Source organism: Elephas maximus, chromosome 2 (assembly GCF_024166365.1).
Source record: "Elephas maximus indicus isolate mEleMax1 chromosome 2, mEleMax1 primary haplotype, whole genome shotgun sequence".
In the NCBI taxonomy this organism is placed as follows: Eukaryota; Metazoa; Chordata; class Mammalia; order Proboscidea; family Elephantidae; genus Elephas; species Elephas maximus.
In genome coordinates, this window is record NC_064820.1 from 81,240,119 (window position 1) to 81,259,323 (window position 19,205).

The window sequence follows — 19,205 nt, forward strand, 5'->3', positions numbered from 1 at the left end:
ATATACTCATTCCTGCCTCTACCTTTGTTTGTGACTTTCTTTGATTTTTGAGTTGTTCTTTTTCAGAGGAGGAAATCAGTAATATGAGAAAAGAACTTGAGAAATATGGAATACAGATGCCATCTTTCAGCAAAATAGGTGGTATTCTGGCCAATGAACTGTCTGTGGATGAAGCTGCTTGTAAGTCCGTTTAAAATCCAAACTTGCTATTAACTTGAGACTTACCTGTATTTTAATTTTTGATTTTGATTACATGAAGTAGGACAGTTAGGAGATATTTTAAGCACCCTGAAAGCATTTCTTCTATGCATTTTAGTTAATTTGAAGATGTCTGAACATACCAAGTAATTACTTTTGGACTTTAGATACCCACTTGTACAATGTGATTTAAGGCGTTCCAGGAATATAGCTCCATTCTCCAAAATATTTCTTTACATTCTGTGTCCTTAAATTTTAGTGGACTCACATGAACAGGTATATGCACACCCATGTCCATTGCCGCAATGTTTACAGGAGCAAAAAGATGGAAACAACCAAGGTGCCCATCAACAGATGAATGGATAAACAAATTATGGTATATTCACATAATGGAATACTTTGCAATGATGAAGAACAAGAGTGAATCCCTGAAACATCTTATAACATGGAGAAATCTGGAAGGCATTATGCTGAGTGAAATTAGTCAGTTGCAAAAGGACAAATATTGTATGAGACCACTATTATAAAAACTCAAGAAAAGGTTTAAAGACAGAAGGAAACACTCTTGATGGTTATGAGGATGGGGAGGGAGGGAGAAGGGTATTGACTAACTAGATAGTAGGCAAGAATTATTTTAGGTGAAGGGAAGGACAACACACAGTACAGGGGAACTCAGCACAACTGGACTAAACCAAAAGCTAAGAAGCTTCCTGAATACAACCAAACACTTCGAGGGACAAAGTAGCAAGGGCAGGGGTCTGGAGACATGATTTCAGGGGACATCTAGGGTAATTGGCACAACAAAGTGTATTAAGAAAACATTTTGCATCCCACTTTGGTGAGTAGTGTCTGGGGTCTTAAAAACTAGCAAGCGGCCATCTAAGATGCATCAATTGATCTCAGACCACCCGGAGCAAAGGAGAGTGAAGAACACAAAGACACAAGGAAATTATGAGCCTAAGAGAAAGAAAGGGTCACATAAACCAGAGACTCTATCAGCATGAGACCAGAAGAACTAGATGGTGCCTGGCTACTACCATTGACTGCCCTGACAGGGAACACAACAGAGAATCCCTGATGAAGCAGGAAAACAGTGGGATGGAGACCTCAAATTCTAGTAAAGAGACCAGATTTAATGGTCTGACTGAGACTGGAGGACCCCAGAGGCCATGGTCCCAGGACTTTCTGTTAGCCTAAAACCTAAAACCGTTCCCGAAGCCAACTCTTGAGACAAAGATTGGACTGGACTATAAAACATAAAATGATACTGGTGAGGAGTGTGCTTCTTAGCTCAAGTAGACACACGAGACTATGTGGGCAGCTCCCATCTGGAGGCGAGATGAGAAGGCAGGGGGACAGCAGCAGGCTGAATGGACATGGGAAGTACAGGGTAGAGAGAAGGGGAGTGTGCTGTCACATTGTAGGGAGAGCAGCTAGGGTCATATAACAATGTGCGTGTAAGTTTTTGTATGAGAAACTGACTTGAATTGTAAACTTTCACTTAAAGCACAATTAAGAAAAAATTTTAGTGGACTCAATAAAATATTTTAAAAAATGTTAGTGGTAGTATGCATTACTTGGGGTCTTTTAGCATTGGAGACTGAATTACAGGTATCTCTTGGCAGGAACTGGCTCTGTCCATGTCACCCTGACAAGGGAGCAGGGACTTACCTTCACACTCCAGTGGTTGGCATAGTGCTTGATTCATTTTAGTCTTTTGGTATAGGTTGAATAAATTAATAGGGATTACTTAACAGATGCTGAGAGCAAAAATAGAAGAGGCACATGGCGAGGTTGTTCAGAGAGGGACTCCATGATTTGTCTGAGGTCTCTTTTTTGGCCTGCTTACTGGGAGCCAAGGAAGACCGTGAACCTGCTTGAGTTTACACAGAGTCGATGCAACTGTCAGTATTGCCTTTTGCTGATAAAAATCTCTTTTTTTCTCTTTACTTGTCAGTGCATGCTGCCGTTATAGCCATTAATGAAGCTGTGGAGAAAGGAATAGCAGAGCAGACCATTGTAACACTAAGAAACCCAAATGCAGTTTTAACTCTAGTGGATGACCACCTTGCGCAAGAGTATCAGAAAGAACTCTGGGAAGCCAAAAAGAGAAAAGAGGAAAATGCAAGACTGAAGGTACTTAATATGTTCTGAGGAATAAACATAGTTAGCTATTGCTAGTTTGAAAAGCCTTAATGTTAAAAGTGATGTATTTAAATTAACTGCTTAGAAATGACTCTGTCTCCATAAACATAGGCAGCTGGTTTGGATGAAATGCAAATGTAAAAGAAGAGCATGTTACTATATTAAGGAAGTTAGATTTCCTTTTATGAGGAAAATGATAGGTTGGAAGGATTGAAGGTCCTGCCGTAAACTTACTTCCTACCCAGAGAGTGTAGAGGCAGTAGCTAAAGCTCTTTCCTTGTTAGGCATCACTAGCTGACTTTGTGTTAGCTGCATTACCTTTGTATTTGTTAATAGAGGTTAAAGGAGCCCTGGTGGTGGAATATTTAAGTGCTTAGCTGCTGACTGAAAGGTTGGTGATTCGAACCCACCTAGCAGCTCCGTGGAAGAAAGATCTGGCAATCTGCTTCCATAATGATGATAGCCAAGAAAACCCTGTAGGGGAGTTCTCCTTTATCACACGGGGTCACTGTGAGTCAGCATTGACTCAATGGCACCCAACAACACCAACAGTAAACATAGAGGTTAATAATTCAGTGTGATGAAGTATAGAGAGGGTGGTTTTTCAATCTATTCTTCATGTTTTCCCAATAGTTAACCTTTTATATATTTGAGGAAGACGTATTCCTCCTTGGCAAGGCAGCCTGCCCCTGGGCCTAACTCCATGCTCACTACTTCCCTGTCAAGTCAGTTATTAAAAACCTTGTCTAGGCTCAGACTTCCTCACCAACATTTCTGTCCTTAAGCTCTTACCACATGAGTTCCAACTCCATCACTGAGAGCAGCAACCTCTTTGCCTTATGGTGTTTTCTCAACTGTTGACTTTCACCAGCATCCAGCATGGTTGTTCCCACCCTGCCCCACCTGCCTGGAGATTCTCTGCTTCCCTGGCAGATGCTCTGTGCTGCCATGGTTCTCTTCTATGTCTCTTAGTTCTCTTCTTCCCCCACCTCCCTCTAAATGTGGGGATTCTTCAAGGTCTTAAACATCGAATCATTTCTCTCTCTGTTCTTGCTCAGTCAATCTCATCCACCTGAAGAAATCGGCTGTCAGCTTTATACCAGCCTCTCTTAAATCTACTTACTAATGCTCTCTTAAATCTACTTACTAATACCAAATATCTTCACATCGATGTCCCGCAGGCCATGAACCACGACATCCCAAGATGGCACACTTCTACCCTGTACTTCTCACACGTGTGCCCCTTCCTGACTTCCCTGGTTGGGAACAACAGCCACATTGTCTCAGAACTTGTTTTATATCCCCTGTGTCTTATCCGGAATCTCTGGGTGGCGCAAATTGTTAAGCACTCAACTACTAGCCAAATGGTTAGCTGCTTAAACCCATTCAGAAGCACCTCGAAAGACAGGCCTGGTGATGAGCTTCCAAAAGGTCACAGCTTTGAAAACTCTACGGAGCAGTTCTACTCTGCACACGTGGAATTGCCATGAGTTGAAATCAACTTGACAGCAACTAACAACGTCTTATCCAGAGTCCCTGGGTATTGTAATGGTTTATGACCCAGCTGCTAACCAGAAGTTTGGGAGATCAAGTGCCCCTATAGGTGCCTTGGAAGAGAGGCCTGGCAATCTACTTCTGGGAGAATGATTCGTTGAAAAACCTGTGGAGCACAGTTCTACTCTGACACACATGGAGTTGCCAGCAGTCAGGGTGACACAATGGCAACTAGTTTTTTATGTCCTATCCATTGCTACATTCTGTTGGTTTTCTCTTGCCTTGAATCCGATGTCTACTTTCCTGTCTCATGCAGTCCTCAGTGTGCCCCTCCTAACCTTACCTCAGGGTTCTTGCAGCACCTTCCACAGCTCACCCTGCTTCCTGTTACTCTCCAGGCCAACCACTGCCAGTGCTGGGTGCTGCAGAATTAATCTTTAAGTATAGCCTGATTGTCACCCCACCAGAAACCTCAGATTCCCTATTGCCTACTAAATTAAGTACAGTCCTGAGCTTAGCCTTTAAAGGCCTCCATGATACCAAACTAACCTCCCCATCCGTTTGGCTAACCCAGGGCATAGACCCCACACTGCGACCATCGCGCCAAGCTTTCCCACTTCGTGACAAAATTCTGGTCTCTACATCCTGTTCTCCCATCTCTGCTATTAACAGCACGCTCTTCCTCCAAGCCCCCCTCAGTTGTTGCCTCTTTAAAACTTTCCTTCCAAGTGTGAATCCTTTCTTTAAATATTTATAGTAGTTCTTCTGTAGAATCTATCCTATTCTATATATAGTCATTATTTGTGTTCTTGGCTGTATTAGGTTGAATCATATAAAATTGTCAGTATTTACCTGTTTCTGATCTACAAAAAAATGGCATTACTAAGTGGTCCAACCTAATGGTCAAACAATAATGTTTTCCACGTTAGACAACAAGTTCTTTTCAGAGAGCCACTGGGTCTGTTGTTCATCTGTGTAACCCTGGCAGAGCATCTCTAACTCCAGTGCCCTGTGTAAAGCGAGCACTCCATAAATGCTTGTATTGATTTCAAATGCAAATGAGTGACAGATTTTTATCACTGTATGCATTTTTGCTTTTGATTATCGAGGTTTGGAAACATTAACTTCAGAAGTCAGCGAAGCCTTTGTTTTGCAGAATAGCTGTATTTCTGAAGAGGAAAGAGATGCATATGAAGAGCTGCTGACACAGGCAGAAATCCAAGGCAATATCAATAAAGTCAACAGTAAGTAATGGGTTGTATGAAGGAAATGGGGACTCCTACAAGACGCAGACCTTCTTTGCTAAAGCCCCAGCACAACTGTAAACTTTTATCCTTGTAAAAGCTGCCTTACATGATGAAAAAAATCAACTAAATGTCAATGTTGCTCTAAACTATGGTGTCTTCTGACAGTTTCCCGTTGAGCTTTATTGGTGACCCTACCCCTAAGTCCATTCAAAGTATCTTGATGCTAGTTGAATTGGACCTTTCTGTTTCATCATGGGGACATTTGCATCTTACATTTTGAACCTGTTCCTTAGTGGTTATCTAGAAAAAGACTATGACCTAAAGGCTATATATTGTTCCTTGCCCATGAGAATGTGATGATGTTGCATGGAGTTGTAAATGATATTTTTGACATCTGTTTTTTATTACTTCTCAGTCTGCAGTTTGTAAGAATTATTTGCTTTAGTCCAAGCGAATGAGCTTGTGTAGCTTTTGCCCGAGCGAATAAGACTGTTGACAGGCAAGATGAAATCACATAATGGCAGGTTTGAGTCCTACGTCCCTGAGCCTCTCTGAAGTCATGCGGTTAAATTCTTTTTGGTGCATAGTTCAGTTGTATGACTGTGAAGAACAAAAAACTCAGGTTAATTAAAATAATTACATGTAAGTTTAGATGCATTAGCTTTTTTTATTAGTCTTCCCTCCCCCTCTCCCATCCCCTTCATACAGCACCTTCACATTTTGGGGTACCTGTTCCTGTTCTTTTATTTCCATTAACTCTTTAACATGTTGGCAATGATGCATGAAGCATAATTTCAAGTTTCTCCTTCTGCTCTGTTTGAAACCTGAGAATTTCATTATGCTAGACCGAAATGAATTACAGAAAGAAATTAATATTTCCAGCAAGACTTTGTAGGCTCATAAACTTAAAAAAAAAATTATTATTATTTTTAGACCGAAATGAATTACAGAAAGAAATGAATATTTCCAGCAAGACTTTGTAGGCTCATAAACTTAGTGAGAAAATGCTTCCATAGCCTTTTGCCATGCTTTGTTTTTGAAAAAGTCCGTAACCGCTAAAGCAGATTTCTTTTCATGTTAGACAAAATGCTGTATATAAATGTTTTAATACTTTTCTCAATGTCATAATTTCCTGACCACAAATCTAATGCCAAATTGGCTATACTTTTTTTCTTTTTTTCAATTTTTAAGGAAAAGACATGGAGTGATTTGCACTAATGATATAACCAGCTGAAGCTGATGAAGGACATTTCAATGTTTGATGGCTCTAAGGGCAGGATTATCCTGAAGTTTTTGATCTATCCCCATCTGAAAATTTATGGTCCGGTAGAATGGAAAATAGTCTGGAAAAACCCCTTTGAAGCATATTTTAGTTGCTGACATGACAATGAGTTGATTGCCTGCTTTAGAATATGTGAATATATCGACTTGCACAAGCTTTTCCCCAACCACGCAAGTTATTATACTAGAATGTTAAGGCGTCTACATTAGTCGCTGCCATGGAAATGGCGTAAGTGACAGCTTTGGTGGTGATGTCAGCGGCCCTGTTGTCAGAGGCTTCGGCTTTGTTTGAACTGCAATAATTTAAGTTTTGGGTTTGTACAGTCATCCTGTTCATTATCTGATGTATTGTTAAGATCAGGACTGGAAATTTTGTTAAATGCAGAGTGTAAAAGAGTGGACAAGCTTGCCTTATTTTTTAGAAGAAATGGTTTACGAAGAGTGTTTTGAGGGTGTGATTTTCTGCCACTTTTACCACCAAGCTATAGAAACTGATATAAGATTTTTAACAGTGAAGTGAGATCCTATGCAGAGGAGCGAGAGACACAGGCGGAAAGCCTTGGATAATTTTACCAGAGCCACAAGCACCACAGCCACCCACTGACCATCCTTTCTGGAATTGTTTAGTTTGCCACATTGATTCTAAGAGTAGAAAATGAGTGTTTGGGTTCTTAGGGTCCTTTTGATTAAGTGTGAGTTTTTTTGGGGGGGGATGGCATAAAGGATTCTGTTAGTCGTAAGTATTTCCTACTATTGAATGATATCTCTTACTAGAAAGGATTATTGAGGGAAGCTCTTTGTGAATGTATTCAGAGAAGATAAATTATCTTCTGTCAGGAAAGGGTTGTAACAATCTTAGCTGCAGTCTGGTCATGTACCAGGCAGACACTAACCCTTGAAAAGCCCTAAAAATATATGGGCCTGTGTTATTCCTCCTACCCCAAGGCCTTCTTTACAGGGCAACATCCTTTTGGTTCTGTCTGGCTTGCTGTTCCCTGGTGGCAGAGTTCATCATTAATTCTTCAACTTGGTCAGCTATTCCATGTCTGTGCTCCGAAAACTAAACTAAATCTACTGGTTCAAGCACCCCAGTTTAGTTGCTAAAATTCCAGTCCTTTGTAATCTGCTGAACATTACAACTGGTAAAAAGATCGCAGGATTTATGATGTGTCATATAATGGAAGATTCTATTATAAAGACATTTGTGTGGCCAGGGCTTTTTGGGAGAGAGGTGGTTAAATGTATTAGTAGGAGCCCTGGTAGTGCAATGGTCAAGCATTTGGCTGCTAACCAAAAGGTCAATGGTTCGAACCCACCAGCTGCTCTGCCTGAGAAAAGACCTGGCAGTCTGTCCTTTTAAAAAATTCCACCTAGGCAACCCTATGGGGCAGTTCTACACTGTCTTATAGGATAGCTGTGAGTCAGAACGTACTATGATGTGTATTGTAATACAACAAATGTATTAGCACAGATTTATTTAATGATAATGAAGTTCGCTTATAGTATCTTAAAGTGTTTTTAAAAAATATGAAATTATTTTTCTTAAGGCTAATACTTCATAGAATGGAAGAGTTGAGGGAGGATGTCCTGAGAAATAAGTAATATGGACAACATCAAGCAGCAAAGTATCAGTGCCTGCTGTGGGTTTACCATGGTGCTGACGCAGAGGAAGGTCACAGCAGGGCAAGGCTTGTTCCCAGTCTTCACAGAGCTTAGAGTCTGATTGGGGAGGGAAGACTGACCCACAAGAAGCATTAGAGGACAATGGCTGGTGGAACTGCGTGACCCAGTTCTAAATATCGTGGGGATTCAAAAAATCTGAAATCTAGGGACTAGAGCAATCATGAAGGCTTCACGGAAGAAGTGGGACCAGAGCTGATCCTGAAAGGAAGGGTTTCATAGGCAAGTCATGCTAGGTAGGAATGATGTCATAACTCAAGCCCCTTCAAGACTGAGGTGCTTGTAGGGACTTACTCCAGGACTGGACTGTCTTTGAATTCCTAAGCTAACATTTCCAAGGCTTTGCCAACACTGAAGCTAACTGCAGTTTCTATGAGTTCATGGAAAGTGAGTGTGCTGAGGTCCTGACCCTTGGGAAGAGGGCTAGGTGGGTCAGGTGGCGGTGGGAAGAGCTGACATTCTCATGGACTGTGAACCCCCACCCTCAGGGCTAGCTGCGGTGGACCACATCAATGCTGTAATTAGGGAAGGTGACCCTGAGAAGACGCTGCTTGCGCTGCAGAAACCGGAGGCCCAGCTGCCTGCTGTTTATCCCTTTGCGGCTGCCATGTATCAGCATGAACTTTTCAACCTCCAGAATCAGAATGCCATGGTAAGTCAGCGAAGACTCCAGTTCTGGAGATGTTGCTACTCACGTCCAAGCAATGAGGAAGGCTGTCTGTGAAAGGTGAATGGGGGTGTGGAGTCTTTAACTTGTACCAATCCCAGGAATCATTGTCTCACCTGCGCCAATTCCGGGGTCTCCTGCCGTTTTCACTGTTACCTTTAATCTACATAAAGAATCTAAGAGCCCAATTAGGATATTGAGGCTCTATACAAATGTACATGAAAACAGGTTGTTCCTATTCTCTGTGATTTTTTAAAAGAAGATTGGATAATTTTTTTAACTACTAATTTTTTTTTAATACATAATATTCTTGATTTAGAAAAGTAAGCTCTGTTTTCTAGAAATCTGCAACTAAGAGCATTGAAGCCATGCTTTGAATTTTGCAAATTTATGCGCCTTCATTTTCCAGTAGTATCAGACATTAATATTCATATAAGGTTATAGCAATTAAGACTTGTTTACTAGTACAGGAATAAGCCAAACAATGGAATAGATTAAAAAGTACTGGAAGCAGAGCCAAGAATTTAATGTATGAGAAAGCTATTATTTCACAGAGATGGGGAGAGGATTCTTTAATATACAAAATCCTTACATGTGTTCAGCCATTTAGGAAAGAAAACGTAAGCTCACTATACAGATCATATATCAGAATAAATTTCTAACGGATTAAAAGATTAAATGTAAGAAATAATTAAAAAACTAAAGTTCTAAGGAAAACCTAGGACATTTGATCTTAAAAATCAGAAACAACACTCTCCCACCAAAAAATGAAGAGGAAAGGCCAAGAACATGAGTGGGCAACTCACAAAACAAGGAAGATACACATGTCAAACGTAAATTTTTTAAAAGTTCAAATTCCAGTTGGAAGTAAATAAATGTAAATTAAAATAAAATACGATTACTTTAAAAAATCACGTTGGTAGAGATTAAAAAGATTTTCCCCAGCGTACATATAAATGTGGGGAAGCAGCATTCTCATACAGAGCTGACAGGAGTGTGAATCCTACAGCCTTTCTGAAGGGTAATTTTAGTAGTGTGCATCAAAAGCTTCAAATTCGGTTACCCATTTTCCTGTGAAATGAGCCTAAAGGATATGAATCAAAAATAGTTATCCACAGGAATATTTCCCAGTGTTGTATATGGTATTGAGAAAGTGGAAACCACAGGTTTTACTAATAAGAGATTGCATGATTTATGGTATTTCTGTGTGCTAGAAATACTATGTAACCAGTAAAAATGAGAGTGTAAAAGAATAATGACCTGAAAAGATGTTCACACTATATTCAGTGGAAAAATGAGATTAAAACATATAACCAAAACCCATTACCGTTGAGCCAATTCCAACTCATAGCGACCCTGTAGGAGTGAGTAGAACTGCCCCATAGAGTTTCCAAGGAGCATGTGGTAGATTCGAACTGCTGGCCTTTTGGTTAGCAACCATAGCTCTTAACCACTACATGGGGTTTCCTAAAATATGTAACATTACCTTTTTTTTGTAGTAAGAAAAGAAAAATAAAAAGTTTTTTTAAAAAAACAAACCTCCATAAATATTTAAAACCAAACCAAACCCATTGCCGTCAAATCAATTCCAACTCACAGCGACCTTATAGGACAGAGTAGAACTGCCCTATAGGATTTCCAAGGAGCAGCTTGGTGGATTCTAACTGCTGACCTTTTGGTTAGCAGCCACGTAACCACGGTGCCACTAGGACTCCCCATAAATATATGAATGCATTAAAAAAAAGGCTACACTGAAGTATTTGGGTGGTAGGATTTGTTTTCTTATTCTTGCTTGTCAAGGCTTCTTAGATTTTTTAAATAGAAATATACTATTTTTGTAATAAAAGAAAATAGGTTATTTTCTTAAATTGTACTTCAGTTTTTTTTTCATTAATATTTTCTCCCTCATCTCTAGCTTGAAGGCCAAGGCTACTTATACTCTGGTCAGTAGTCAGTGTGCGGTTGTCTGGCTCATTTCTTCTTTCCTTCTCCTCTTTACTATTTGCTACTTTAGATATTTGCATAGTTATTAGAAAGGGTAGAGGAGGTGAATCTTAGGTTATTCCATGCTTCTTTTTATTTATAATTTTATGTCTTTCTCATGTGTTAAACTTGTAGTGAATGTAAGGTATTTGGATAAAATTTACTTTGATGCTCCCTGTGATAATCCCTTTTTCCCATTCACTTTAGAAGATAAAATAATACTTTATTACTCTGAAATCATTTTGCTGCAAGATATCTATAGAGATCCAATACTATAATACTGCATTTTAATATGAGTATAATATTGTTATATATTTTAAATATATGCAATATCCTTAAATGTAAAGGAAACTTGGTGGCACAATGATGAAAAGCTTGGGTGCTAACGGGAAGATTGGCAGTTTGAACCCACCTAGCCGCTCTGCAGGAGAAGAGACCTGGTAGTCTGCTCCGGTAAAAATTAGATCCTAGGAAACCCATGGGGCAGTTCTGCTCCATCACACAAGGTTGCTGTGAGTCGGAGTCGACTCAATAGTACCTAACATCAGCTACAACCTTAAAGGTAAAGACATATATCAGCCTTTCTGTTTTATAATTCTTTTTCTTACTCCCTTTTATGTTTCCTCAGTATGAAGGGAGAAACATCCCTTTTGAACTTGGGCCACGACTGTTTAAAATTATTAAGTGGAAGAGAACATTGAAGGGGGAGGATGTTCTGAAAATCTATGATGTATTTCTTAAATAAGCCAGATCCAGATTTATAAGTCATATAAATCTGGAGATGCTTGTTCACTTTACTGAGAGGTTTACCTTAGATTTATTCAGATGTCTAGACTTTATGGTGCATTTTAAAATTTCTACATCTTTTCCAAAAATGTGATTTAGACTAACTTTTTTGGAATTAGAATCAATATTCTTGGCTTAAAGACCTTGATCTACTTTTCTGGGATTATAACTTTTTGATGAAATTCTGACCTCCTTTCCTTCACCCTTAATTCAGATTGGCAGTCATCTGCTATGCTAAAATCTTACCTTCCATTCTCAGTCAAGGACCACCTCCACCAGTTGCTGTTGACTCCATTCCCACTCATGGAGACCCCATGTGTGTCTGAGTAGAACCCTGCTCCATAGTTTCCAGTGGCTGATTTTTTGGAAGTAGATAACCAGGCCCTTCTTCTGAGGCACCTTTGGGTGAACTCGAACCTCTAACCTTCTGGTTATCAGCCAAACACATTAAAGGTTTGACAGCATTCTCTAATCCTTGACGAAATTACTTGGTAGGACTGAGCCTGTGACCAGCCACAGGAACTGGGAGTGGGGATCAGCAATGGGACTAGAATTATAACTCTGTTGGTCATAATTAACTCAAGTCTCCAAAATGATAATCTAAGGAAAACCCCAAGGCCATTTACCTGTTCCTTAAAGCCAATGGAAAGTAGATGGTCAGTGACCCCTCTTTCTGCTGAGATATCAAAATCTTAGGCTTTTCATTGTTCTTTCAAATTTTTGCCTTACAAACCTCCATCATACACAAGAGATGTGTGACTTTGGGAACTTATATTGCCTTACGTTTTCCAACAGAACTACGTGGCCCATGAAGAACTGTTGATTGCAGTGGAAATGTTGTCTGCTGTTGCTTTACTAAACCAGGCCTTGGAAACCACCAATCTTGTGTCTGTGCAGAATCAACTCAGAAGCCCAACAATAGGCTTCAACAATCTGGATGAAGCATATGTAGAACGGTAAGGAGCAACTAGGCGTTCAGCCCTCCTTTTAATGCAGAAATCTGTCTTTGTCCAATCTCGCAAATTAAAAGGATTTGTTCCTTGGTGTAGAAATTCATATATCCACGCTCATGTGAGGAGCCCTGGTGACTTAGTGGTTAAGAGCGTGGCTGCTAACCAAAAGATCGACAGTTCAAATCAACCACCTGCTCCTTGGAAACTGTATGGGGCGGTTCTACTCTGTCCTGTAGGGTCGCTGTTAGTTGGAATCGACTTGACGGCGATGGGTTTTTTTTCTTTTTTTAGTCTACCTTATTTTAAGAGTATTTCTAGTATTAGAGACCTTCTTTACAGTGTTCCTTTTGGAGGAGAAGAGTGTCTAAAACTGTGACAGTTAATAACTGATTTTGTCATTAACAAGGTTTACTGGGGTTAAAATATGGGTTAAATATGGGTTAAAAATATGAAAATATGCCTTCCATTGGACTTCTTTTGGAGATGACTCAATGGGGAAGAGTTGGAAGCAACTTTAATAAACATTCAGTCCAGTCTCTTATATTACTGATGAAGAAACAATCAGGAATTATGGACCTGAGGTTGGGCCCCAAATCAAAAGTATCCTGAGACTAGGGTGGGTCATGGCAGTAGGTAACAGCCTCAATTTAGTTTCATTTCATATTTCATAGTTAGGCTACTGGATAGCGCAGTTGATAGTATTGTAAGACACTATTGCAAATCTAGAGAGAAAATTAAGAGGCTGTATTAAGGAGGTGGAGTCTCTGGGTGGCAGAAACAGTTAAGCACTTAGCTGCTAACCAAAAAGTTAGCGGTTCGAATCCACCCTGCAGTGCCTCAGAAGAAAGTCCAGGCAATGTACTTCCGGGAGATATCAGCCATTGAAAATCCTGTGGATCACAGTTCTACTCTGAAACACGTGGGATTGCCATGAGTTGGACCTGTAGTTTGGTTTTTGGTTTTTATTAAGAAGCTAAAGTAGAGATTCGAGAAACCAAGAGCCTGGGTTAGAACGAGTGATTTTTCCATCCTAAATTCTTGTGACCACCAGGGGGAGGTATCTGCATAGATCTTGTCAAACAACCTCTTTTCAGATACTAATTCTGGAACTGCTGTGCTACTGAGTAGATTGGGTGGTTCTCTCAGGTCATGTACAGTTGTAAAGGAAAAATCAAATAGACTTCTTAGGTATTGAACAATTGGTGTTTGACCACTTGTCTATACAGAGAATGGCCAAAAAGTAGCAGAAGGACAGTGGATCTTTCTTGAGGAAACTGATGCTCTTGTTCTATAGCCATCTGGTTCATATAACTCCTCAGAGTCTGTTTCCGAGGTAATTTATTTCTACCTCCACTGTTTCTATTAATGACGCCACCCTCTCCTCCAAGCTTACAAACCTCAACTCGAGTTTTCCCCTGCCCTCTGCCAGGCATCCTTGTGCAATGAACAGCCTGCTCCCTTCTCTCACTGTGAGGGCCAATCAGTGTGCATTAGACCTCTGCAATGTTCCCATCTCCCAGCTACCCACCCTCATTGAGACTTGACTTCTCCCCTTCACTTTTGTAATAACCTTCAAATTGTTCTTCCTACCCTTTTTCTCTCCTCATGCATTAATCATTCTTTCTTACCTATCTAGTCTTTGCTGCTGTCTCTTAGTGCTAGAGTAGAAGGCAAAGCTAGTCACTTTGTTATGAATTAACAGTCTAGCAGGAGCACTATTGGCACCTTGGTGAGACAGTTATCCAAAGACTGTCACACATAGCATTCCTGGCCAACCAACCGACCACTTGCTATCAAGTCACTTCTAACTCTTGGTAACCCAACATGTGTCAGAGTAGATCTGTGCTCCATGTGCCTGTGATTTTTTGGAAGTAGATTGCTCAGCCTTTCTTCCTTGGCACCTCTGGTTGTATTTGAAACATCCCTGGCCAATGCCCTCTAAATAACTGTAGCCTTCCACCTCTACCCAATCATTCATTTTAATGATCAAAAATGCCACCTCCCCCCACTTCCAGATACCCCATAGGGAATTGGCACCATTTCATTTGAGAATCACTTTACCTGTGGTTTTCAAACCAGAACCTACAGATACAGCCTCAGATTGGAAGTGTTCTTTATGAGAGATTTTTTAAATTTGTGTTTTGTTTTGATAATCTTTTTATAGTTTTGTTTAGGCATATTCTGAATCCCCTAGATAACCACCTGGATTACCCAGTACTGACATGGGATTTCAGAGCCCACTTTTGCTCTTGTTTTGACAAATGCACTGGCCCCACGTAATCTTCCACAGCCTCTTCATTTCACTTTCAAAGCCAGTGTCTTAACCGAGGTTCTTGGAAGCTCAGGTTTGTAGGTTATCACGTGTGAGGAACATTGCTCTATCCAGGACCACTCCATATGGTTATGTAGGTTTTTCATAGTGCAAGGGTGCTGGGCAGGGCCAAGCTGATTAATTCTCCAAGAGACTCTACCTACTCACTGAGACTTGTACCGTTAGGGCTGTGTTCACCCAGAAAGGTTTTATGGATTTGCAGTGGCTCTGGGCATACTGTGTTCGCAGGTTAATTGTTGTAAAACGTAGCTGCCCTTATAATGCTTCTCTTCTCATCTGAATTGAGTACAGACTCCTCACTGTAAGCATGATACTGTGATCTTAGCCCCAGCTACATCCCTACCCATATTTTGCACCTCAGCAAAGCTGGATCATGTCCTGGTCCCCAAACACACTGTGTACTTTTTGGCCTTTCACTGCCAGCAAAGTGGTACCCATCACCCATCTCTGCCTGGCACAGTATTGGTGCTTCCAAGCCATGCCTACATCTTAGATTTATGCTTCCATGAGTCATTTCCATCTTCTCCCCACCCCAGCTAATGTCATCTTGCAGTGTCATGGATCACTTTTATATAGCCTTTCATGCATGTGAATAGCTTGACAGTGGATAAGGAAAACTGAAAAAGAATTGATAGTTTTGACTTCTGAATATACCATGGACTGCCAGAGAAGAACAAGTCTGTCTTTGAAGAAGTATAGCCAGAATGCTCCTTAGAATCAAGGATGGCGAGGCTTCATCTCACGTGCTTTGGACATGTTATCAGGAGGGACCAGTCCCTAAAAACGGTTATCATGCTTGATAAAGTTAGAGGGTCAACAAAAAAGAGGAAGCCCTCAAAAAAATGGATTGACACAGTGGCTACAAGAATGGCTCAAGCATCAACAATGGTATGGGAATGGCACAGGTCTGGGCAGTGTTTTTGTTCTGTTGTACATGTGGTCAACCAACTCGATGGCACCTAACAACAACAGCCATGGTCTTGTAATTCCCACCAAATGGTTGGGTGGGAGTATGCAAATAAGGTGACTGTGACCCACCAAGATGATTGCATATTAGTTAATAATGCAAATAAAGTGCATGGTACCCTTGTGGGGATGGGACTATGCAAATAAGGTGTATGGAACCCTCACGAGGGGATTGGTCAGTTTTACCGTCCCTTTAGGCTTAAAATGAGCCACCTCAGAGGTGTAAACCCTAACCCTAACCCTTACTACCACTAAGAAGAGATGGGAGCAGAGCACATCCTTTGGACCTGCGATCCCTGTGCTGAGAATCTCCTTGACTCAGGAAACAATGAGAGCCATAACACCAGAGACAGTACAAGACGACAAGAAGCAATAGCAGAGAAAGGGTGGCTATGGAACCAGAGGACTGGGATTCCTGGCCCATGGATCAAGGTGGTTACAGTGGGTGTGCCGACCTGCAAAGCAAGAGAGGCTGTTCTAAAAGCTCCGTGAAGAAAAGGACCATGTCTTGTTCATCCTAATACTCCTGTAATGCTTGCCATACTCTTTTGCATGTAAAACCAAAACCAAAACCAAATCTGTTGCCATCGACTTGATTCTGACTCAAAGCCACCCTATAGGACAGAGTAGAACTGCCCTGTAGGGTTTCCAAGGAGCAACTGGTGGATTCAAACTGCCAGTCTTTTGGTTATCAGCCAAACTCTTAACCAGTGTGCCACCAGGGCTCCTTTGCACTAGAAAGTGCTTAATAAACATCTGCTGAATGAAACTGGGTGGTTAATCTTTTTAAAGGAAACTGTAGAATGTTTTCCAAAAGCCTGTTGAGCTCTGTTGTTTTCATCCTAAAATATTTTTTCTTTGTTTAGACTTTGTTCGTGTTTATATAACTGAAGGCCGTGTGCGTATGCATACGTGTATGTGTGCGCGTGTGTGTGCGCCTGTTTTCTGTGTTCATCCTTAAGCAGCCTCATTTTACTCCTGTTGGGTCATCATTTAGACATTCCGGTAAAACCACTTGCTGTCGAGTTGATTTTTGACTCATGGTGTCTCCATGTGTGTGACTATAGAATTATGCTCCACATTTTTCAATGGCTGCTTTTTCAGAAGTAGATCCCCAGGCCTGCCTTCCAAGGCACCTCTGGGTGGACTCAAACCTCTAACCTTTTGGTTAGCAGCTGAGTGCATCAATCATTTGCACCACCCAGGGACTCCATTTAGACATTAAACATATGAAATGCCCATAAGAACTTCGTACTTCTTATAGACGGATACCCAGCTAGAGATGGTAGTCAGTGTCAAGTCACTGTTCATCCATATTGTTATTGTGATTAGCATTAATTATCATATATCACTAGTGTAGAGTATTTTCTTAGGTTTGTGACTATTGGTAAGGTAAAAATCTTGCATATAACATTTAGCCAGTTTCAGGTCTGTGTTTGGTGATGATTCATTCAACTACAGTCATCCCTACTTCCTACTTTGAATGATGTTTTCCTTTCAAGCTGTCCTCTGTGGGAGACACTTCAATGTTAATTTGACAGTCAGTGCAGAACTTGGAGAAAAATTAGTCAGAGCCGGAAACAGTTTTAGACTCATGTTACTTCTTCTAATTTCTGCTTTTAGCAAATCCCTATGAACTTATTCAGAAGTCAAATCGCGTGGTGAGTCAGTATGTGCAAAGAGCATTGTTCTTTATTTCCCTGAGATAAAGATGTACTAGCAAACTCAGCTACTGAGTTTCTTTGCTTTGGGCTAGCATAGTTCGTGTGAGCTTATGGTTGTAACATTGATTTTGTGGTTTTTAAATGGGAATATTGATTGTTGAAGAATGAAATTTCTTTTATCAATATAAGGTGCATAACTCTTACCAAAATTTTCCCAGATAAAATTAATCAAAGTGGTTGGCCAAACTCTGTATTTTCCAGAGGGTTGTGCACAGTGAGGAGCAACAAGTGTCAGAAACAAGAGATCAGTGTGTATGCCAGTCAGGGGGCATAGAACAGAAGAGAGATTTTGCACAGCTGCTGTGGAACCTCTGGGGAGAGGGACCGGCGAAGAGGAATTGTAGGGTATTCTGCATCAACTCATGCTCCACCTCTTTAAGAAAACATATAGTGAAGATCTGTGCTTTTAGCAAGATTTCTGAAACTGCATTTGTGTCTTATGCAGTTCCTCAGTGAGCAGCCCAGCTGTGTTAGGGTTACATTGGTGGTGGTGGTGGCTGCTGTCAAGTCAATTCCGACTCATAGCGACACCATTGGTGCAGAGTAGAACTGCTTCATACGGTTTTCAGGGCTGTGACCTTGCAGAAGCAGATCACCAGGTGCCTCTGGGTGGGTTCGAACCACCAACTTTTCAGCTAGTAGTTGACTGCTTAACCATTTGTGCCACCCAGGGACTCAGAAAAAGTTTTTGGAAGCTTAGATTTTAGAAGGGACAACAAAAATAATAAAAGGGGCTCTTGATGGTGGAAAAGTTTAAAATTCTATCACATAACAATCTGGAGACTGAGCAAAGAACCAAGACATGAAAAGGGAAGGAAAATCGATGAATAACGGGGGAAAAAATTAATTCCACAGAGTTGAGAGCTTTTGGTTTTGCTTGAGTTAGGCACAAGGTTGTGTTTTGAGAAACTTTTGTTAAACCGCATTTGTACCTGAAACTAGTTTTCAGAAAAAACACCATTAGTACAAGCACGCTTGATGTAAGTTGACAAAGCTGCAAAAGAGAATTTTACTTGCCTTTGTACTATTCGCCTGACCTCAAAACATCTGCATTTGGCCACATGTATCAAATTTAAGGTACACACCAGACATAGAATGAACGTCTCTGATTGGTATCGTGATTGTTTTCTCTTCCACAGTTATGCAAATGCACTACTGGCCATTAAACTTGAAGCCTTATCACAAGGGCAAGATAGCTTAAGCTGGAATGAAATTCAGAATTGTATTGATATGGTTAATTTCCAAATTCAAGAAGAAAATGACCGTAAGTATGGGGACACTTTACTTCTCTAGTATAGTAGGAGAATAAGGTGTCTGGACAATTGAGTTCTCTAGTGCTACAAGGTTTTCCTCATGGAAATCTACGAGTCCATGTTCCCCTAGTATGCATGTATGTATACTTATACTGCTGTACCAACATATTATAAACATTACAGAGCATACACAAAAAGACATAAAATGATAGGATAAAAAATACATAAATAGAAGTTCTAAAATTTTTTATATTTGTTTGTACTTCAGAGACACTGCTCTGGATAATGGCTTTTTAAGCACCCACCTTTATTTTGACCTTTCATTTGGGCATTTTGCTGAAATAGGGCACACGTTTCTGCCCTAGGAATAAAGAAATTGAAACACAATCACTTCTGTTATAATCATAGATCACGGTGATTTGTTGTGTTTCTAGAAATTATGAGCTACCAGTGTAAAAGTGCACCGAACCCAAGATACGCCCTGAAATGTACTTTC

The 19,205-nt window shown here is 40.5% G+C and overlaps 1 protein-coding gene across 2 annotated transcripts in view; it reads left to right on the forward strand.

Moving 5' to 3' along the window:
- Positions 1-19,205, forward strand: part of IQGAP2 (IQ motif containing GTPase activating protein 2) — a 328,172-nt gene that overhangs the window by 204,267 nt on the left and 104,700 nt on the right. For both annotated transcript variants that reach the window (XM_049865807.1, XM_049865815.1), the window contains 6 exons: positions 67-180; positions 2,156-2,334; positions 4,994-5,081; positions 8,534-8,697; positions 12,277-12,437; positions 18,596-18,720. In XM_049865807.1, the coding sequence (XP_049721764.1) occupies positions 67-180; positions 2,156-2,334; positions 4,994-5,081; positions 8,534-8,697; positions 12,277-12,437; positions 18,596-18,720 (831 nt within the window). The remainder of the gene's footprint in view (positions 1-66; positions 181-2,155; positions 2,335-4,993; positions 5,082-8,533; positions 8,698-12,276; positions 12,438-18,595; positions 18,721-19,205) is intronic.